Source organism: Stegastes partitus, unplaced genomic scaffold (genome assembly GCF_000690725.1).
Source record: "Stegastes partitus isolate 25-593 unplaced genomic scaffold, Stegastes_partitus-1.0.2 Scaffold699, whole genome shotgun sequence".
NCBI lineage: Eukaryota > Metazoa > Chordata > Actinopteri > Pomacentridae > Stegastes > Stegastes partitus.
Window position 1 is genome coordinate 248,852 of NW_007578430.1, and position 20,181 is coordinate 269,032.

The 20,181-nt window shown below is 40.1% G+C and overlaps 1 protein-coding gene across 1 annotated transcript in view; it reads left to right on the top strand.

The window, feature by feature from the left end:
- pof1b (POF1B actin binding protein) overlaps positions 1 to 15,473 on the top strand; it is a 50,552-nt gene extending 35,079 nt beyond the window's left edge. The window contains exons 6-12 of the mRNA XM_008290869.1: positions 601 to 714; positions 1,232 to 1,384; positions 3,039 to 3,158; positions 3,857 to 3,988; positions 6,212 to 6,282; positions 7,410 to 7,524; positions 10,944 to 15,473. Of these exons, the coding sequence (XP_008289091.1) occupies positions 601 to 714; positions 1,232 to 1,384; positions 3,039 to 3,158; positions 3,857 to 3,988; positions 6,212 to 6,282; positions 7,410 to 7,524; positions 10,944 to 10,964 (726 nt within the window). The 3' untranslated portion in view covers positions 10,965 to 15,473. The remainder of the gene's footprint in view (positions 1 to 600; positions 715 to 1,231; positions 1,385 to 3,038; positions 3,159 to 3,856; positions 3,989 to 6,211; positions 6,283 to 7,409; positions 7,525 to 10,943) is intronic.
- Positions 15,474 to 20,181: the final 4,708 nt, after the last annotated feature.

Consider the following 20,181-nt stretch of genomic DNA (forward strand, 5'->3'; position numbering starts at 1 on the left):
ACTGGTGGGAGAAATGTTTGGATATTTTACTCAAGTAAAACCACAATATAAAAAAAATACTGTTGTAAGTAGAAATCCTGCATTCTTATTGACATGTACTGGAAATGTTCTATATAATATACTTCAATGATTTTTACGACTTAAATCATCTTAACGTATCAAAAGAACAAACACTAAGTCAGTACAGCACCATCTGATTGTATTTGATCAGTAACAATAAGAGCAATTTGTCGGTTATGTCGATGAACTGCAGATCTCTGCAGCAGGTCGGAACACTTTGTCCTCAGCAGCTTCTTCAGCTCGCTGGTTTCAGTCGTGCCAGACGTGTTCAGCCTTCAGGCCAGACAGTAATGACAGCGTTTAACCGGCAGTGCTAACGAGGTGCAGTCAGTCTGATGGCGTGTTTGGATTCCTGAACTAAAACAATTAACGTGTCAAAGAAACAAAACGGAGCAAATGTAAACATGTGGTTCATCTTTTATCCAGTTGTTCTGTCTGATTTACCACTAATCCCAACACAGAACCGAGAAGAATTAAGGTGTGTAAGAATAAACTAAGCTGGATGATTATTATGCTAACGTGGAGGATTTGCGTCCACAGCGTCTGGAGAGCGAGAAGGAGACTCTGGAGAGAGATCTGAGTTTCAAAGCCGACCAGGCTCGGCAGTACGACTGTCTGCTGGAGGCCGTCCGAGAAAACAACAGACAGCTGCAGGTAACGTTTCCTCTTCCTGTGTGTCGTCATTTCAGTTCAGTTTAGTTGTTCTGCAGCAGATCGTGTTCTCTTATGGTTCAACTTAGCACAAAGAATGGAGGCAAACCTGATGCACGCACTCATTTAAGTTGTTCTTAATCTCGTAAAAATGCAGATAGGTGTTGTGTTTTTATCAGGAAGCTTCTGCTCAACCATATCTGATTTGCCTGAAAATTTTATAGCATAAAGTTTAGATATTTAGAAAGATATTTGTAAAATTTTAGATTGATATATGAAGTGCTTTCCAAGATACATTTTTATACAGCAGGTGTTTCATACATTGAACTTTGTGGCTGTTTGAACGACAACATCTCAGAAACTGTTGAAAATAAAAGCCTGAAATCATCCCGGTTATGTCTCATCATGTCATTGATTCAAAATCTGCAATACTGGACAAGTTGGACAAGTATTGCAGAGCGAGAAAGTTATGAGTGAAGACGGCAGGTTTTTGTGAATCTACACTAAACTCTCTCTGCAGGCATCTCTGAAGGAAACCAGCGCCACCCAGCGTTCCCTGGAGAGCCAGCTCATGACCAGCCGAAACACCGACTCGGGCCGCGAGTTCAAAATCAAAGAGCTGGACGGAAGGCTGAGAGCGCTGGAGAAGGAGAACGAGATGCTCCGACAGAAGGTAAAACACGACGTCTTTCAGTCTCCGGCGACGAGTCTTTGATGTAAACCAGTGACTTGTAGTGGGGAACAGAAAACCCCAAACTATTATCCTGTATTTGAAATGATTCTGAAGAGTGACTCCTCTGATTAGACACTTAACCGCTGTCAATAGTTTAACTGATTAAAAATATAAGAACAGATAAGGGAGAAGAAGAAGAAGGTCATGCATGTAAGAAAATGCATTGTAGATTAGCTGCAGTACCTGATTGTTCCACCAGGTGGAGTCTCTTACCATTTAATACCGTAGTGACGAGAGGAAGCGCTCACTTCTGTCTTGGCAAGCAGAGAGCATTGTGGGAGTTTAGCTAGCAACGAGCCACCATGACAGAGAAGTCTGTGTCAGTTAATGACTTCTGGCCACAGCTCACATATTCCATACAAACTAAAAATACCGCTACGGTTATTATTTACTGGGGCTGGAGACGGTCAGTTAAGAAAACAATTTTAAAATGTCCACCCTACTTCAAAATGAGACCTCAAAGAACACACATACACGAGTGAACAAAAGTTTTCATAGCCTAGTAAAGACCATGTGTATCCTCCAGAAGGTGAGGCCTTTAGCCAAGAACACCAAACCTACCGTCAAGCACAGTGGTGGCAGCATCATGCTCTGGGCCTTACACAAAGTCAGTGGAACAATAAAGAAAGAGGATTACCGCCACATTCTTCAGGAAATCCTAAAGTCATTAGCCAGAAGGTTGGCTCTTGGAAGCAGTTGGGTGTTCCAACAAGACATAGTAAATAAATCGGTAAATCAGGCTAGAATTAACCCCAATAACACCAAACCTGCTGCCAAGCACGGTGGTGGCAGCATCATGCTCTGGAGCTGCTTTACACAAAGTAAATGGAATAATGAAGATGAAGGATTAAGTCCACATTCTTTAGGAAAACCTACATTCATTAGAGAGAGTGTTGGTGCTTGGACACAGTTGGGTGTTTCAACAAGACAAAGACTCAAAACTCATATTAAACATGGTAGAAAAAAAAAGACTCAATCAGGTGAGAATTAAGGTTTTAGAAAGTCCCGGCTTAAACCCCATCAAGAACCTGTGGTCTATGATGAAGAAAGCCAACAGATTTAGTTAAACTGCACCAGTTCTGTGAAGAGGAGGATTAACGACAAAGACGCATGAGGTTCCAACACAGAGACTTTTGAGTCATTGGAAACTCTAGGTTGCCACGATACACGCAGTCTTTTTTATCCACGACTGTAAAGACAAGATCAACTAGAACAGCTCTCAGACACTCCAGCAGTTTAGCTGAAATCTTCTGGATCCACACCAACACTTATTGGCTTCTTGCTGTGTCTGTGCACCAGGCTTCATGAATCTCAGCTTGGTAGTTTTTTCGTAACCTTTGACGTTGGCAGAGAAAAACGCTCCTCACTTTGGCTTTTGTGAACCAGTGCAGGTAGCCGTTGGTGAAAACCACAACGTGTTGCATTTCACTTCACAAGCCAGCGTTTTTATGTCTTATTGGATTACATCAGATGAGTCTTCCAAAGAAAGCTGTTGCATAATCGCACCAAGACAAACAAAACAAACATTCCAGTTTCTAGTTTCCAGCGTCGATGTGATGATTGCTCACTGTTTCATTTTCCATCCATCCGTCAGCTGGCAGGTCAGGCCAGCAGCTCCACCCTGCAGGTCAAAACGGAGGAGCTGTCACGCCAATACAACGACCAGCTCAGCGCCATGAGGCAAGAGAAAGACCAGGAGATACAGAGGCTGAGGGTAAGAACCGCAAACAGGAGCAGGATGTGCAGGAGGAGGGATCTCTGAAGCTTGTTTTCTAATAATAAGGGGTGTGTCAGCCGCAGACCAGACAGTAGATTTGCATTGGCACTGCTGTTGGTCGAGAGAAAAACCTCGTAAATGTAAGTTTAGAATGTGTCAGGAAACTAAAAATTCACAAGAATGACTGCATATATGTTCAAAGAACTTTGTACAGTTATTGTCCCCAGATGATAAATCCTCATCGGTTTGGTGACTTTTTGGGTTTAATGCCACCATCGGCTCCAGATACTTCTTTTATGACTAAATAATTGGAACGATACTTACATAACCATCATTCTTGCACTTTATTAAAGCACCAAAGTGGTTTAAGTGGTTCTTAAATACCAAAACACAGCATCATAAACCTACCTGCAGAATCTTGCTTTTGCTTTTAGTTTTTCCTTAAATTGCATCATCCAACAACTGTTTTGACTGTCTGGCCCTTATCAGGACCTGATGTAGGTGAGGTCTGAAGGATTTCAGCCGACACCCTGATAGCTGCACAGATACTGAAGTCTTTGGTGGTTGTGCTTTTGTTCTGTTTGCCTGCATATAAAGTGTCGTCATCGACCAGGCGAGGAAGACGAGTTGTTGAAGAAGAGCTCATTAACGTAAATTGGTTTTCTTTACATTTAAACTCTGCTTATCGTCTCCAGACCCAGATGACGAAGATCCAGACGGAGGTCACCACCCAACACTCGTCCTCGGAAAAGAGTCTTCAGCTGAAGATCTCCGAGCTGCTCTCCATGTTGGAGCAGCGGCAGACGGTCGTCACCCGCCAGGAGGAGGTCTGAAGCATCACACACCAACACTGGGTTTCAGATTTCACTCAACTGCTCTTCTGTACAAAGATAAATGTAGAGATTTCTGTCGTCAGACTCAGATCGTCAGCTCTGGTAACTTAGATTAAACCAGTGTTCATCCAAAATGTTCCAAACTAGACAGATTTCAGTCCTTTTTCTTTTTTTTTTTAAAGTTTGGAAACCAAAAAGGTTCAGCTGCAGTTTGTGTAAAAAGGTTTGATTTCTGAAGTATTTTTGATCATTTGGGAAAAAAACGAATCAGAATCAGAATCCTTTAAAGTCATTATACCAAAAAAGCACAATGAGATTGGGTGCAAACACATTCAGTGCAAAGAGCAACTATAAATAACTATAAACAAACAAACTGTGCAACACAGAAACAAGCCTGGAGATGTGTATAAAAAAATAAATAAGTGACAAATGGTATAAAATGGATATAAAAATGTGAGTATTTAGAATAGCAGCGAGGAACGGAGGTACCTGAGAAACACTTGTGGTAGATTACATGTGACATACTGAATAAAAAGCGAACAAACTTTTAATAAAACATGCTAATAAAAACAAAATCAGAGCCAAACACCTTCTATATACTATATATTCTAATATATGAATTACACACTTAACAGGTACGTTTTAAAATACAGAACAAAGACACTTTTTTTTCTTTAATCAGAGCTACTCTACCACTGCAGTGCAGGTCTTTCACATCAATCTGTATGAGGTGCAGTTAAAACAAGTTCCGAAACTGTTGCCCCAAACAAACATTAATTCAAATGCAAGCAGCCATTTAATATAGAAATACATCAGCACCAGCGTTTAGCTTGAAGACTTCTGAATAGTAATGTGGTGGTTTAAGTACGAGGTGCGATCGAGAAGTTCTGAGATTGTAAAAAGCAAAAAAACTGCCTGATTTAAGCGTCAGAAGTTGTCTCCTGTGCAGCGATGCTCTGCTCCTGCAACGTTTGGAACTTTTCCACCTAAAGACGCACATTTGCGATTTCACCATGGACAACGAGCAAACATCCAGTTCTGTGTCGGACTGACCCAACCGCATGTTTGTTTTCTGCGTCGGTTTGAACTTGTGGTGAAACTGCAAATGCACAATTGCAAGTGGTGAGAATGGGACGTCCAGGGAGTGTTTCAAACGTGGCAGGAGCACCGGGAGCAGAGCAGCGCTGCACAAGTTCAAAGGAAAAAAGGAGTTCTGGATTACGACATTTCCTTTTTAAGTATATCAGATATGTATGTATATAAAATTTAGTTTGGATACGTTTGTTGGTTTTTAATAACTTTTTTTGTTACGGATTCATTTTAAAAGCCTGAGCTGCTGCAGTAACGTGGCTTCAATCTGATGGTTTACGCGACACAAGCAAGTCTCAGGAACAGATCTCCATGTTGTATGGATGGGAACCAGGTGGTAGAAATAATACTTTAACATGTCGTAGTTTGCAGAGAAGTCAGTGGTGATACAAAGCAGACTTCTTATTCTGGAGTGATTCGGTTTACAGGATTTATTACAACACGAGTCTTATTTCCACAGTTTAATCACAACATTATATTCATAAACTTTATTGCTGAGATGTGGAAACATGGAATTATTTCTATAAATCTTTCAGTAACCAATGTGGATGAAGTTATCGACGTTATAGACCAGAATTATCACCCTTTCAGGAATTACAATCACAACTAACACACGAACAACAGGAATGTCTGTGTGTAGTTGCCGCCTCCGTGAGCCGATTCGTTGTTTTTTTTATTTCCTCGGTTTGTTTTCACCCTTCAGGTCCAACTGCATTCTGAGTTTTTTGTTTTTTTTTTACAGTTACTTTAACCTCAGGAATGCTTCTGTCACCTCGGGCTGCTGGCGTCGCATAGTTGTGCTACTTTCTCATACGAAGGCACAAAAGGAGCAGGATACAGTTCTGCTTGAAGCTGCAATGAGGTGGAAAAAAATACAACCGTTACAAAAAAAAAGAAAAAAAGAAATGAAGCAGAAAGACGCGAGGAGCAAAACCAAACCTGTTTTTTTTTTTTCTTTTTTCTTTTCAGCAGAACTCTTTTCAGTTGAGCAACAAAAGCAAACATTTAACTTGAGTTCTTGACAGTTTGTTTTTTACACTCTGATAATTACAAAAAGTACAAAAACACTAAATAATGTCGCAGCGTACCTGCTGACTGTGTCTCTCTTTTACCTCTTGTGGTTCTCAGGAGATCAGAAAGCTGATGCATGAGAGGAACGACAGCTCCAAGAACGTCACCAAGACCATCATCACCAAGAGGTACGACACCCAGAACAGAACTGGAACGATAAACCGATGAATCAATTCGCTGCTTGATGGAAATTAATCATAAAACGCCAAATGTTCGATGGTTCCAGCTTCAGAGAATTAGCCGTTTCTCCCTGTGCAACGTTACCATAAATTCAATATTTTCTTTGGTTTTCGGCTGTTTGGGATGTAAAAGAAGAAGTTAAACCCACAAAGTTTCTGGATGTTTTTTTACTCGCTGTGGACTCATTGTTCATCGTGGTATAAAGTCCTCTGTGGGAAAAACACAACCATGAGTACAAGTAGAGAGAATTCAGAAATGTCTGTTGTGCAGAATAAAAAAAGCTATAAAGCCATAAATCATTTTTAAAAAAATGTTTATTTTACAACAATCCCCAAAAACCTTCCAAATGCCTGCAGGTGTTTCTGGGACTGGACAAAAAAAATAAAAAAAAGTGTCTCTACACATTATAGACAATTTATTTATTTTCTGTTCTGTAGATATGCTGCCTGCAGTTCAGCTGAAAACTTGCACTTTTTTTAAAAAAATGCAGAATCTCGTGGGTGTGAACAGTTAGGGTCTAAAACAAGACATTTTTTTTTACTAAATATGACAAATTCCAGCTCAGATTTGGTTCCCAGCGTAACCGTACGTCACTAATGATCAGTTCAAGGGTCGTCTGAACGTTGAAAATGAGTTCCTTGCTGATGAATGGTGACATTCTGGTATTTGATTTTGCCTTCGAAACCCGCCGGCGGGGTTTTTGGGGGTTCAGGGGGTTATAGATGTTATCTTGAACTCTGGAAATTAGCCGGGGGCGTTTCCACATATGTGTGGTATTTTTTTTGACATTTTAAAAACAAGAAAATAACGAGCAGATGAACTGATGAGATGAGCGACTACCACTACGCTACACATTCAGCTTTAACCACCAGAGATGTAAAACTGACAACTATAATGTAAATAACTAAAAAAATTAACCAGAGTTCTACCTAAACTAATTAAAACTGAACAAATAAATGATTTATACTGAGCCTCGTACACTCTAATCTCCCTAAAACGTTGTAATAAAACGCCGTGCGTCTGATGATTCAGTCCTAAACCGTAACAATCTCCCTCCTGTGTGACTTTGCTGCAGGTACAGGAACCAGTATCCCATCCTCGGCCTGCTCAGCGACGACTACCAGGTGACCTCGCCGGTCAAAGAAGCCAAAACCATCGTCATCGAGAGAACCGGAGAGATGATCAAACAGGTAAACACAGCAGCGACGCCACCAGGAGGGGGAGCCGTGACGACGAGGAGAGTTTGTGAATAAATAGAAAATGACCGGAGTGGCGAAGTATTAGCAACGAGTTGGTGTCTGGCTCAGTGAAAGAGCACAAAGTCAGTTCTGCTGAAACATGCGTGAGTAAATAATGAACAGACCATCGAGGCCGAACGCTAAATTCTCCCCGATGCTCCAGAAGACGCTCGCCGGGTCGCACCACATTCCACATGGACACGAGGAGGGTCAGAGGCTGTAGTTTGGGGAAAATATCCAGTTCACGACGGAAAATTACAAAATAAGGCACCGTAAAAGCCTCGCTGTGAAACTATTCACACGACAACTGCAGGCAGACGGTTATCCGAACATTTGCAATTTGTTAATTGCACTTTTTTCTTTTTCCAAATTGTGTTTCGATTAGAACTTTTCAGTTTAACGCCTCACTAAATATCAGCCATTAATACTTATTTCCAGGAATTTAACGACTGTTTAAGTGAAACTTGTCGGTAAGAAACGGTGGAAGAACAACGTTCAGTTTGACGTGGTCTGTAGGTGAATCCTGACTTTCTTTAGGTTGCCTTTAAAATGAGCACTCAGGCTTGAACAGCTCTGCATGCCTTTGCATCCAGATGTAAATATGCGACGACCACCGCAGCAACTTTCACAGTCGGTCACGTAGTCGACTCTCAGTTTGAACCGGATCCGACAGATTGGACCAAACAAATCATATCATATCATAGAGCTGAGCGATGACGCAGGTTTATAATATTCAGGCTTTGTTTGTGTGAGCCGACTCGACAGAAACTAAAACCTCAGTCAGAGATATCAGCTGGTTTTCAGCATAAAAGGAGGCGTTTGACGCATCACGGTTTTCTTCTTCTGCTCAAAATAAAACCATCGTGTGCAGCTGCTTCAGTCAGCAGGTTGTTTTATTGGAGAACAACGAGGAACATAAAAGTTTATGATGGACAAAAGAGCTGCGACTGCAAATGGTGCACGACAGGAATGCTGGTAGAAAACTGTTCATATATTTACTTTACTCAACAGTGCAGCTGATCATTTCTATCTGACAGCTGCAGATTAAACTTTAAACTTCATATATTTAAACATGATGGTGCATTGAGGTCCCATATTGCAGGAAATCACTTTAATTATTGGCCTAATGAAAGTGAAACTAATGCTCCTGACTGAATATTCTCAGCTGCAGTGCAAACAGACCAAACATAAAAACATATTTATGGGCTTTCTGCATCTCCAGCTGAATATATGCCAGGTTTCCATGGCAACGCGATGCGCACAGCGTGCGATGCTGAAACTAAACTGCTTCTTTCGGTGGTTTTAGTGACGTTCAGCAACATAAAATATTCCCTCAGCTGAGAATCTACAGTTAAAAAACCTAAAAACTCAACAAACCTCAGTAACACTGATCTTATTTTGTACTTCAGGTCTCTTTTGTTTCATTATTTTTTAAGTTTATCTGCTCGTCTGTTGTTCTTTAGGATAAATAAAGTTGTGTGAAATAACTCCAGGTCTGTGAGCAGGAAGGAAATAGAACAGCGGAGGTTTGTTGTGTTAAAAGGGCAGAAAAGTTTAACCAATCAGTGTCCAGACCGTGGGAACTTTTTCTCCGATTGCAAGAGGTTCGGTTCTTGCGGTTAGAACATGACAAAGGCCCACGAGTTCCTGCAGTGGAGAACAGCTGCTGGTTGATGTCACTGAGTAATAAATACGGACACGTCAAAACCACAACCACTGACCAATGATGCAAAAAGTCAAACAGCAACGGTTAAGTATCCAGTATTACTGCTGCTGCTGTTTTCACTTATATGGTCTCGAAGCTTCAACTGGAGCCTGAAGTCTGGTGTTTGGCTCCACCTAGAGGTCACAATGTGCTGCTGCAGGTTTCATCCAGTGAAAAAATGCCTCTTGAAGGATCAGTTTGTTGGATTTAGCAGCATCTAGCAGTGAGGTTGCATATTTAACCGTCTCTTTCCAAGCACGTAGGAGGATCCTTTATGTCATTATCATTTATTGGTGATGAGAAATCGAGGCTTTAGGGTGAAAATCTGCTTGAAGTGGAAGATTCTCAGCTTTTATTTACATGTGTTATGTTTAAAAATCTAGACACAAGAATCATAGCAACTCTGAGTTAGTGTTTAGGGGATTATTTCTGACAATTCATGTTTTTAGTGTTGCCTGTAATCAACTGTGTATAAATTTAAGTAACTTCCTCAATATGTGCAGCAATATCAATCAAAAAATTGATTAAATAATAATTTCAATTCAGCACACTTTTAATTAGTCATTTGGTGAAACAAAAACAACATAAAAAATGGACCATTGAACTACAGGGGAATACTAGAACCATAAAAAAATGTGAATGACCATGAAAATAACAGCAAATATCTGTAAAATAATAATATAAGCTGATTTTAATGCAGTAAAATAGAGTTAACTTTGCATTAAATATTGTTTCAACCCCAGAAACAAAATCTAAATTTGTCCAGAATGACTTTAAATTGTGCAGCGGTGTCAGAAAGAATACAACAGTAGAATAAAGTTAACAATAGTAGGAAATATCAGTGAGATAAGGATATTTTAAGCTGATTAAATACAAAAAGACAATAAATTGTAAAAGCCAAACATAGTCAAAGAACAACTTATGAAAATATGGTTTTAATGTGGATGTTATGTAGCGTAGGCCTGATTTTAACGTGGAAATAAGTTTTGCTTTCTGTGAATTCACTAGTTGTTATTGGTAATTTAACAAAACAGAGAAAAGCTGTAAAATAGCAGTAAGTTTTGCAAAAAATACTGTTTAAAAAAAACCCTGATTTTTAACATTATACACCAACAAGCTATAGAAACAACATACTAATCGAGATTTTGCATAAGTACCCTGGCCATGTGTCATTAAACCTTACAGAGGTCCCTGTCATGGTGCCTCTTTACTAGTTAAACTCCCACAATGCTCTCTGATTGGTTTTAGCATTAAACAGTAAGAGGCTCCACCTGGTGGAACAACCAGGTACTACAACCGATCTACAATACGATACATTAGCATACATGACCTTCTTCTTCTGATAGAGGAACCAGACACTTCAAATAAACAAACTTCAAAACAAGTCAGAGTTTGTTTTTTAAAATCGGGATGTCACTGATTTATTGTTAAATTTAATGAAAACCCGACTCAGTAAACCGACACTGAGTGAAAGGAGACGACTGTGACGGACAAAACCATGAGATGGTGTAAACGTTGCTGTCTGAACTGTGGATTTTGTGATGTGTGTTGTGTTTTCTCAGACACCTTCTTCTTCTTCTTCTTCTTCTTCTTCTTCTTTTTCTTCAAACACAAGTTTTGTTCAACGCGTAACAGCTTTGTCTGTGTTTTGCTTACTTCGAAACAGGAAATCATTACAACCCCTTAAAGACACACTGCTTCTCTCCGACAGGAATGATTGAACGACAACGAAGACCCAGACGTCACCCATCCTCCCCCCCTGCATGCTCCTCCCCCTCCCCTCAGGGCTCCCAGGGTTGGTGGTGGTCTCCCCCCTTTGAATCTGTAAATTTGGGATCTTATGGTTTGACCAAATTGGGTTTGTTTGGGGTGACAAGTGTTGTTTTGGGGTTATTTTTGTTGATATATAGTCGAAAAATTAAAAGGGAACCAATAATCAAAGAGCAAGTCTGTTGAGACGATGCTGCAGCCAGATTCAGGTGGAAGTGATGATCATGACAACTGGGAACTGGGTGAGATCTGAGCTGGACAGATTCTCCTCTCGTCTCACCTTCACATCAGTTTGGAACATCTCAACAAATCTCAACTAACCAAGCTGGAAGCAAATGTGCTGAAAGGTCTAATTTAACTCTTGTTTTGACTGAAGCAGCACATATAATATTCCGTCAAAACTACATATATATTCACTATTTTGAAATACACTTGCACCTCATCAGCACAGTCGGGTTGGGAACTGTAATATGTCGCACTTGGTGGAATCACTGAAGCGGTGATTCTGCAATATACTGCAAAACAATCTCCTGTGGTACATCGCAACGCTGGCAGGAAACATCCCGGAAATGGCCCAGATTTGTAGTGAAGACTGTAACAACTGTTGCTTGACTTGATTCAATTGTTTTGAGTTTTAATTAAACCACCACAAAAAAACAAGCTGCAGCTTTGCGTGGGTGTCGCAGGAGGTTGTGTTGTGATATATTGCTGTATGGATTACGTCCCATCCCGACTTGGCAGATGAGCCAACAGGCTACGGTGGGTTTGCATTTGGCTCCACATGGACGTCGTCTTCCCTGGATTCGGAAGAGATTCCCCCAAAATACTTGGATGGAAATGGTTTTCTAAATAAAGCAGAATACCCTCTAGTTTCCTCAGGTTTCAGCACGTTACCGACTCACTGCAACGTAAATGAAGAAGGAAATGTTACGAAAGTCACAGAAAGGCATTGGTTTGAATGTAAACACTATAGGTACAACTATACAATCTGAAGCAACACCTCAAACACATGTTCTACCTTTATGAAGCTTGTAACTGACAGTTTTGGTTCTGAATATTCTTCGTGTTTGCAAATGGTGTCGGCAGAACCCTCGATGTAAAGCAGTCCAGCTCAACACTGCTGGAAACCCCAACGTAGCTCCATTGGTAGAGTTTTCATGCATCTTGCAGCAAAATGCAGCTGAAACTGTTCAAATGCAGCAAATATCCAGAGCGCAACAAGAGGCCAGAGCAAACTGCTTCATTATAAAGCCCTTTACTATGCAAAGTTTAGGTAAGACGCTCCGATAAAGGTGAAGAACTGTCGACACATTGGTCTGTTTGTACAGTGAAGCCGTGTGCTCCAGCTTCCTGTTGTACTCTGGATATTCGCTGCACTGGTTCTACTTCATTTTGCTAGAAGATGCATGAAAACCCTTATTTATTGAACTGCGTTTGGTATTGAGGTTGTAGTTTTCAGTGGTGTCGAGCTGGACTGCGTTAAACTGACATGATTCTGCCAACTTTATTGGCAAACATGAAGAAAATTCAAGACAAAAATGGTCAATTACAGGCTTCATACAGACAGAAGATGTGTCTGAAGGCTGGATCACTTTGGATTATAGAGGTGGAACTAATCAAATGGTCAGCGAATGGCACATAGCGTATACATTTATACAGTATACATTTACAATTAGTTATCGCTCTGTGTCAAACACAACTGAACGTTATCGCTGTTTAATGGCTGAACAGCTGCATTAGAATCTACAGCTGGACCTAAACAGGAGACCAGTGATGGTCTAGGTTTGATACTACCGATACTTTGAGCGATACAAACATGTCCAGCAAAAGTCCATTTGACTAAAACAGAAGCTTAAACATAAGGCTTTGTCTGAGCACATGCAGCTGTATGAAAGTTATCATTTAGTCTTTATGATTAAAGATCGGATCAACGAGTCCACGACACGTTGTTGTTGTGCTAACGTTCGGTACTCGCTCTACTTTCCAATACAGTTTGTCTTCTAAACAAAGAATCTAAAGCTGAACAGCTGCATTTGAATCTGCAGGTAGACTTGAACACGATGGTGCAAATTTGATTGTTTTTGGTGCAGACACTCGTGAAACTTTGAGCAAAATAAAGATGTTGTGCAAAAATCTATTTAGTAAAAGAAGCCTCAAATGAAAACCTCTAAACACATGTAACTGTACGAGAGATTAGCCTTAAATCTGCAAAACAATCGATTAAAACTCAGATTAACGGGACGACAAACCTGCAACATGTTGGTTAAGACTAGAGTTCGACACCCAGCTCGGTTACAAATGTGTGAATAATCCGCGACAACTTGTCGTCTTAACAAAGAATTTGTGGCTCAACATTAAAATCTACAAGTGGACCAAAGCAAGATGATGCTGATTTGATGTTCTGGTGCAGATGATAGTGATGCTTGAAGCGACACAAACATGTTCTGCAAAAATGCATTTGACACAAGAAACCTCAAACGTAAAGCTTTGTGTTTAAAATCTGCAAAATCAGTAAATATGATTAAAAACTGGACTCAAATGTGCAACATGTTGGTTCACACTGGAGTTCGATACGCAGCAAATTGGTGACTTTCCCGCTATAACGTGCAAAAAAAACGGCCATTTATTTTATAGTTGTCAGAGCAGGTTGACTTGAAGATCTTGTTGGTCGCTAGATTTCCCCAGTAGGGGCTCGCTGAAGGGAAGACGAGGTGCCGTCGTGGAACCAAACATGTTAACACTCCAGCAACGCTCAGCTTCCAGTTGTCACTGATGCACACCGAGCTGGCAGCACGTAGCACGAGATCCTCCTCAAATCCACCACAGCCTGCGAGCCCGGGGGACGAGGACGTGGATGCGTTTCCATGTTTGCTACTCTGCATGTAAATATGTCTGTATATTTGTACGACGGGAATGTTTCGGCCCCGTGTGACTGTAGAGCAGCACTCCTGCTTTGTGCTTTCATTTGACGAACATTTTGGGGGAAAAAACAAATGTTCTGATCGGGTAGTTTTGCTTCTTGTAGTTCGCTGTGTACTTTTTTTTTAACCCCGAGGTTTGTGCATGGGTCCACATGTTAGCTCCATCATGTGTTTGTTCTGTGTATGGATCTGAGTCGATGTCTCACATCCATGAGAGGAAAATGCTGAAAAAGCGTCTCCCATGGGTGTAACACATCGCCGTGGGAGGGCGGGGGGCAGCGATGTGGCCGGAGCATGACTCTACGGGGGTTTTTGATGGTGGAAGAATACTTTAAAAGCACAATATTATGTAAAGTGTAGATCTGTGTCTGAGTTTCTCTGCTGGTTTCTGTTCAGGCTTTCGTGTCCACTGGGCGGCGGTACAGAAAACATGAAACCTCAGACTCCTTTCTGTGTATTTATTATCACTTTGCAAAGCTTCAAAAAAGCTGTTTACTAGTTTTTTTCCTGCAGAAAAACAAGCATTTTTTGTGTGGTTTGTCTTCCAAACCCGCCTTCTCTGCATCGCATACGTAATGAAGTGGTGATATTGTAGCTGTACGGGACACAAGACACCAGTAATCACTCTGCATGTTTGAACCGATTTCCTTCAGTACGTGTTTGAATATGCAGCCTTCTTCCCACTTTTGTTAAGTGGCTGATTCTTAGAAACAGCACCTCAAACTATACATATCTTGCTGTACCTGACATTTCCTTTATATCTGGTATATGTGTGGGAAAGATGAACAGAATACTGAAAAAAATGTAGTCGGTGAGCAGGCCGATTGTTTTGGTGGCATTTCCATCATGGATTGATCCTTGTTGAAGTTTTTTTAAAGCGTATATCAGTCGTGCATCGTGCTCAAAGCTAGCATGGTTTATTTCTACAGCAGCTACGGTGTCAGGATGAGTTTTACAGTGAATTCAGCTTTACATGGCACCAGATAAAGGTTCTGTATCTGGTTTAACAGCTCCAGTTTCCTGCTCGTTTAACGAACACAGAAAGCGTCGGGCGTTCTGCACAAACATTGGCCCTGAACGTCTGATCTGACAGAACACAGCTGCCCACTGGACACAAAGCCACATTTCTGTAGGAAGCCTGTTAAGATGTGTTGATGCTGCGGAGCCTCAAGTGCCTTCATGCGTTTACCGCGTTAGCAAGCCAATGTCAGCATCATCATCTGGTCCAAACCCTGCTCATTGCTCCAGGGGTTTCTCCAGACGAAGGACTTCATTTGCTTGCTGCCTCGGTAAACTTTAAGAAATCCTGCCTTTCTCTTTTCCAACAGAGGTTTAATTGTATGTTCAGCTAAATTAACTGCTTGTAACTAATATGCAAATAGATATGTCTAATTATTCTGTATTTTGGTTATGCGAGCGATTTTCTCTTTCAGTCCACGAGGCTTCGGGGCTGCCAGCCCGACTAGGCGTTTGATTAAAGTCAGAAATATTTCTTTGCAAAGGTGCACTTGTTGTGGTTTTACTTATTGATTGCAAACTGCACAAATATCAACCAATCAATACAATCAGATGTTATATCTGTAGCACTTTTCATACAAACAGAAATGTAACACCAAGTGCTTTACAGGTAATAAATAAAAATGCAATAAAACAATACAAACAACCCCCCAATGGACTTGAAGAACTGAGGAAAAGCTGTTCTAGACAACAGGAGTAATCAGGAAGCAGCAGATGAGATCAAATAAAATAAGCTAGATTAGTAAATAAGATACGTATTATTTAAAGAGATAGAAGTAAAGTCAATTCTTTAGAAACAAAATAAAAAAGATTTAAAATATGTAAATAGGTGAATAAATAGAGAACTCAGCAAATAAAATAAGTTTTTCTAAAAAGGTAATGAATAAATAATCTTTCAAATCAATTGAAGGATTGACCTAAAAGGTAGGTCTTAAGTTTCCACTAAAAGAAAGAAAGAAAAAAAGAAAAATCTAAATCATTTTGCTAAAGGGTCAGTTCACCAAAAAACAACAGGCCTAAACTTCAGTCCCTGTTTTCTTTTGTCCTTCAGGATTATCTGAATGAGGGAAGATCAAAAGGGTCTGAAACTGGCAGAGTTGTTTCATTACTGATCGAAGGTAAAAAACATAAATGAAGTCACACAAATCACAAAGAAGAAGGAATTAATTAAGGGGGTAGGATGCTACTCAAATAAAAAAAAAAAAAAAGGAGGACTTCTGCCAGAAGTTATAAACAAATGCCCACTCTCTTAACAAAATAATAAAAGCTCAACATCCTGATTTAAATTCACAATTTTTTTTAGATTCTAAAGTTGCAGGAAGTAAAACGATCCATGATGGGACGCATACATAGTGCGTTAGAGAAACCAAAGCCCAGGTAGAGTGGTTTGTTCTAAAGACATTCCAAAGAAAATCTGCAAAGTTCTTCTAATGTTTTCAGTGGAAAGTTTACTTTTAGTTCTCAAATGTTCTTCTTAAAGGCGTTTGGTTTAAACTGCTGTGCCCTGACAATCTCAAAACTGAATGTTACACTGAGAACATTCTCCCTTTGTTATCATGTAACATCAAGGAGCATTAAGGGAACATTACATAGATTCTATAATGTGTTCCCCCCAACAACATCCGCAGAACCTCTTCAGAACATTGCAGCCAGAATGTTCCACCTTTGTTAATATACCAAAGTCCAGGAACGTCTTATAAAGGACGTTCTGCCATCTGAGGTCAATGTGGGAACATCATACAAAAGAACGTTCTCTAATGTGTTCCCTCTACAAAAAGATAAAATGTTCTACTTTTATTACGTTACATTACAGGAATGTTAAAAAGCATCCTATATAAAAAAACATGTTCTGTCATCTCGGTAACGTCTGAAAAACATTAATGTTGTAGAAAGTTTTTTTAAATTTATCATAGAACATTGTAAGAATGTTTCATAGAAGAACGTTCTATAATGTGTTCCCTCAACAATATCTCCAAAACATCCTCGGAACACTGCAGCCAGAATGTTCCACCTTTGTTAATATATCACATTACAGGAACGTCTTATAAAGGACGTTCTGTCATGTGAGGTCAATGTGGGAACATCATATAAAAGAACGTTCTATAATGTGTTCCCTCAACAAAAAGGCAAAATGTTCTACCTTTATTATGTTACATTACAGGAATGTTAAAAAGTGGCTTATATAAAAAAAATGTTCCGTCATCTGAGGCCTTAATAACATCTGAAAGACATGAACATTGGTTTGAGAACATTTCTTACTTTGTTATCATAGAGCATTATGAGAGTGTTTTATAGAAGCACGTTCCGTAATGTGTTCTGTCAACAACATCTCCAAAACATCCTCGGAACATTGCAGCCAGAATGTTCCACCTTTGTTAATATATCACAGTACAGGAACGTCTTATAAAGGACGTTCTTCCATCTGAGGTCACTGTGGGAACCTTTTGTTAAAGAACGTTGTATAACATGTTCCCTCAACGAAAAGGCAAAATGTTCTACCTTTATTATGTTACATTACAGGAACGTTAAAAAGTGTCCTGTATAAAAAAAACAAAAAAACAAAAAACGTTCTGTCTTCTGAGGCCTCGCTTATGTCTAAAAACGTTAATGTTGGTTTGAGAACATTTTTTACTTTGTCATCATAGAACACTGAGAATGTTTTAGAGAAGCATGTTCCATAATGTGTTCTCTCAACAACATCTCCAGAACATCCTCAGAACACTGCAGGCAGAATGTTCCACCGTTGTTCATATATTGCCGTACAGGAACGTTTTTATACAAGTGTTGGTTTGACAACGTTCCTCTCTGCCATCATGGAACATAATCTGTCTTCCTGACAACATCCTTTAAATGTTGAGATAAAAAACATTATATTAACTGTATGGGAACATTGCTGGCAATTTAAACATTCTTGAAATGTTGTCTGAACATTTGATGGAAACGTTTTCTGTAAAAAAAAAAAAATAGAACTTGTCGGTAACGTCACCCAATGTTGTTGGAACGTTTCCTGCCACCGCGTCACAGTTCAGGTCATTTGAGGCTGAATGTTCTCCCTCANCCTGCCACCGCGTCACAGTTCAGGTCATTTGAGGCTGAATGTTCTCCCTCAGACACTTCAGGACGTTGCAGGAGAACAAAATGATCAGCAGGTGAATGTTGGAGAAAACAAACATCTCCTGACCTGATGCTTCTTGTCCTGTTTTGGACGCTACGGTTCTTCTACTGTGAAAACGCAAACTACCACCTGCTGCTGAGAGACGATTGGTCAGGACGGTCAAGAGTCAACCAGGAATCACCAAACAGAAGCTCTGAATGAACCAGAAGCTGCTGGAACACAGCTGGCAGTGTCCACAGTGTTTGAAGAAACACGGGAAGTTCTTCCTCTAGAAACAGAACCTTAAAGCTCCACTGAAGTCTGCTGCTGATCACATGGACAAAGAAAAGGCCTTCTGGAGGAAAGTTCTGTGGTCAGATGGAACTAAAACTGAGCAGAAACATGTTTCGAGGAGAGAAAGTGAGGCCTTTAACCCCAAGAACACCAAACCTACCATCAAGCACGACGGTGGCAGCATCATGCTCTGGAGCTGCTTTACACAAAGTGAACAATGAAGATGAAGGATTACGACCACGTCCTTCAAGAAAACCTAAAATCATCAGAGAGAAGGTTGGTGCTTGGACACAGTTGGGTGTTTCAACAAGACAAAGACCCAAAACTAACATCAAACATGGTCAGAAATTGACTGAATAAGGCGAGAATGAAGGTTTTAGAAAGTCCTGACTTAAACCCCATCAAGAACCTGTGGACTGTGATGAGGAACAAGTCCGTGTAAGAAGGGCAACAAATTTAATTTAACTGCATCAATTGTGTCAAGAGGAGGTTCAAAGATAGAAGTTTGTGGATGGAAACAAGACGTTGGACCAAACATTAGTGTTTCTGTCTGTATATTTTTGACCATATGACCAGATTTGGTCATATTCCCAAAAGATCTTCAAGAAATCTAGATTTGCATGATAGCTTTTTTTGTGACAAAGAGTCACGTGTTTTAATGACTCCATGAATTATAGGAGTCTCTAGACTGTCTTGACATACACGTGTTCACAACTGTATATAGTGTCATTATAAAAGTATAAATTGTGATGAAAGTTTACTTAGTTTGAAGTGCAGCAGCATATTTCCTGAATTCTGCCTCTGTCGTGACACAAACTGACCAAACGGCATCACGTCAAGCTGCTGCGTCGCGTCCAGCAGGGGGCAGCAGCTTCCCTCGGCTGCTCCGACTCGACTCGAGGTCACGGAGTGGAGCTGATGGAGCAGAGAATGAGGTCATCGCAGATCTGTAGGGCTTGGCTCAGTTGGCTGCCTGTCAACCATTTTGACTCCAGTCACTGTTCTCAAAGCCCACATAGTCGCAGAGGAACCATCACAGAGCGCTGCGAAGGGGGCATCGCTGGGAAGCAACACATTACACCCAAAAAACAGAACATCACAGCAATCTGATTGTTTAGCATCATCTGAAATAAAGTCCTGGAAGATTCATGTGCAGGTTTTTGTGTTCTGGTTTGCAGATGATTAAACAGGATTTAGTGAGTTGGTTTGTAAAAATATTAAAGCATAAAAAGGTAAAATTAAACCATTTTGCACTTTTCAAACACTTTACAGTTACACAAAATAATCGAGAGACTCCAGAGAAGCTGCAAGAAACAATATCTTCATTATACCTTGTGCCTATTTTATGTTATTTGTCTTTACTTTTCTGCATCTTTTCATATTAACAACGAGCATCAACACAGTTCCAGCCAATGACGGGCCGAAGTTCACGACATGAATGAATGTTTCCTCACTGACACATTTCTTGAATTAATCGATTATGCAGCTCTTCCTATGCAGGACTCGTGAATTAAATATGAGAAGATACACAGAAAAAAAAACATGTTGCCTCAACCTGAATCCAGTCCTGACATGATCTATGTTTTATTTGAATCGTGCATTTTTTTAAAAAAAAAGACATATTAGAGATAGTTTGACTGTATGAGGACAGTTTTTGTTTACACTCAGGAACATATTCAGCTTGTAAATTACCAGCTAGTAATCAGATTGTAGCTCTGCTTTCTTCTGGATAAAATAAAACACAAATTGGCCTTAAAAGGATTCAAAGTTCACGTCAATCAAAATCCAACAATAAAAATTCTGTCACC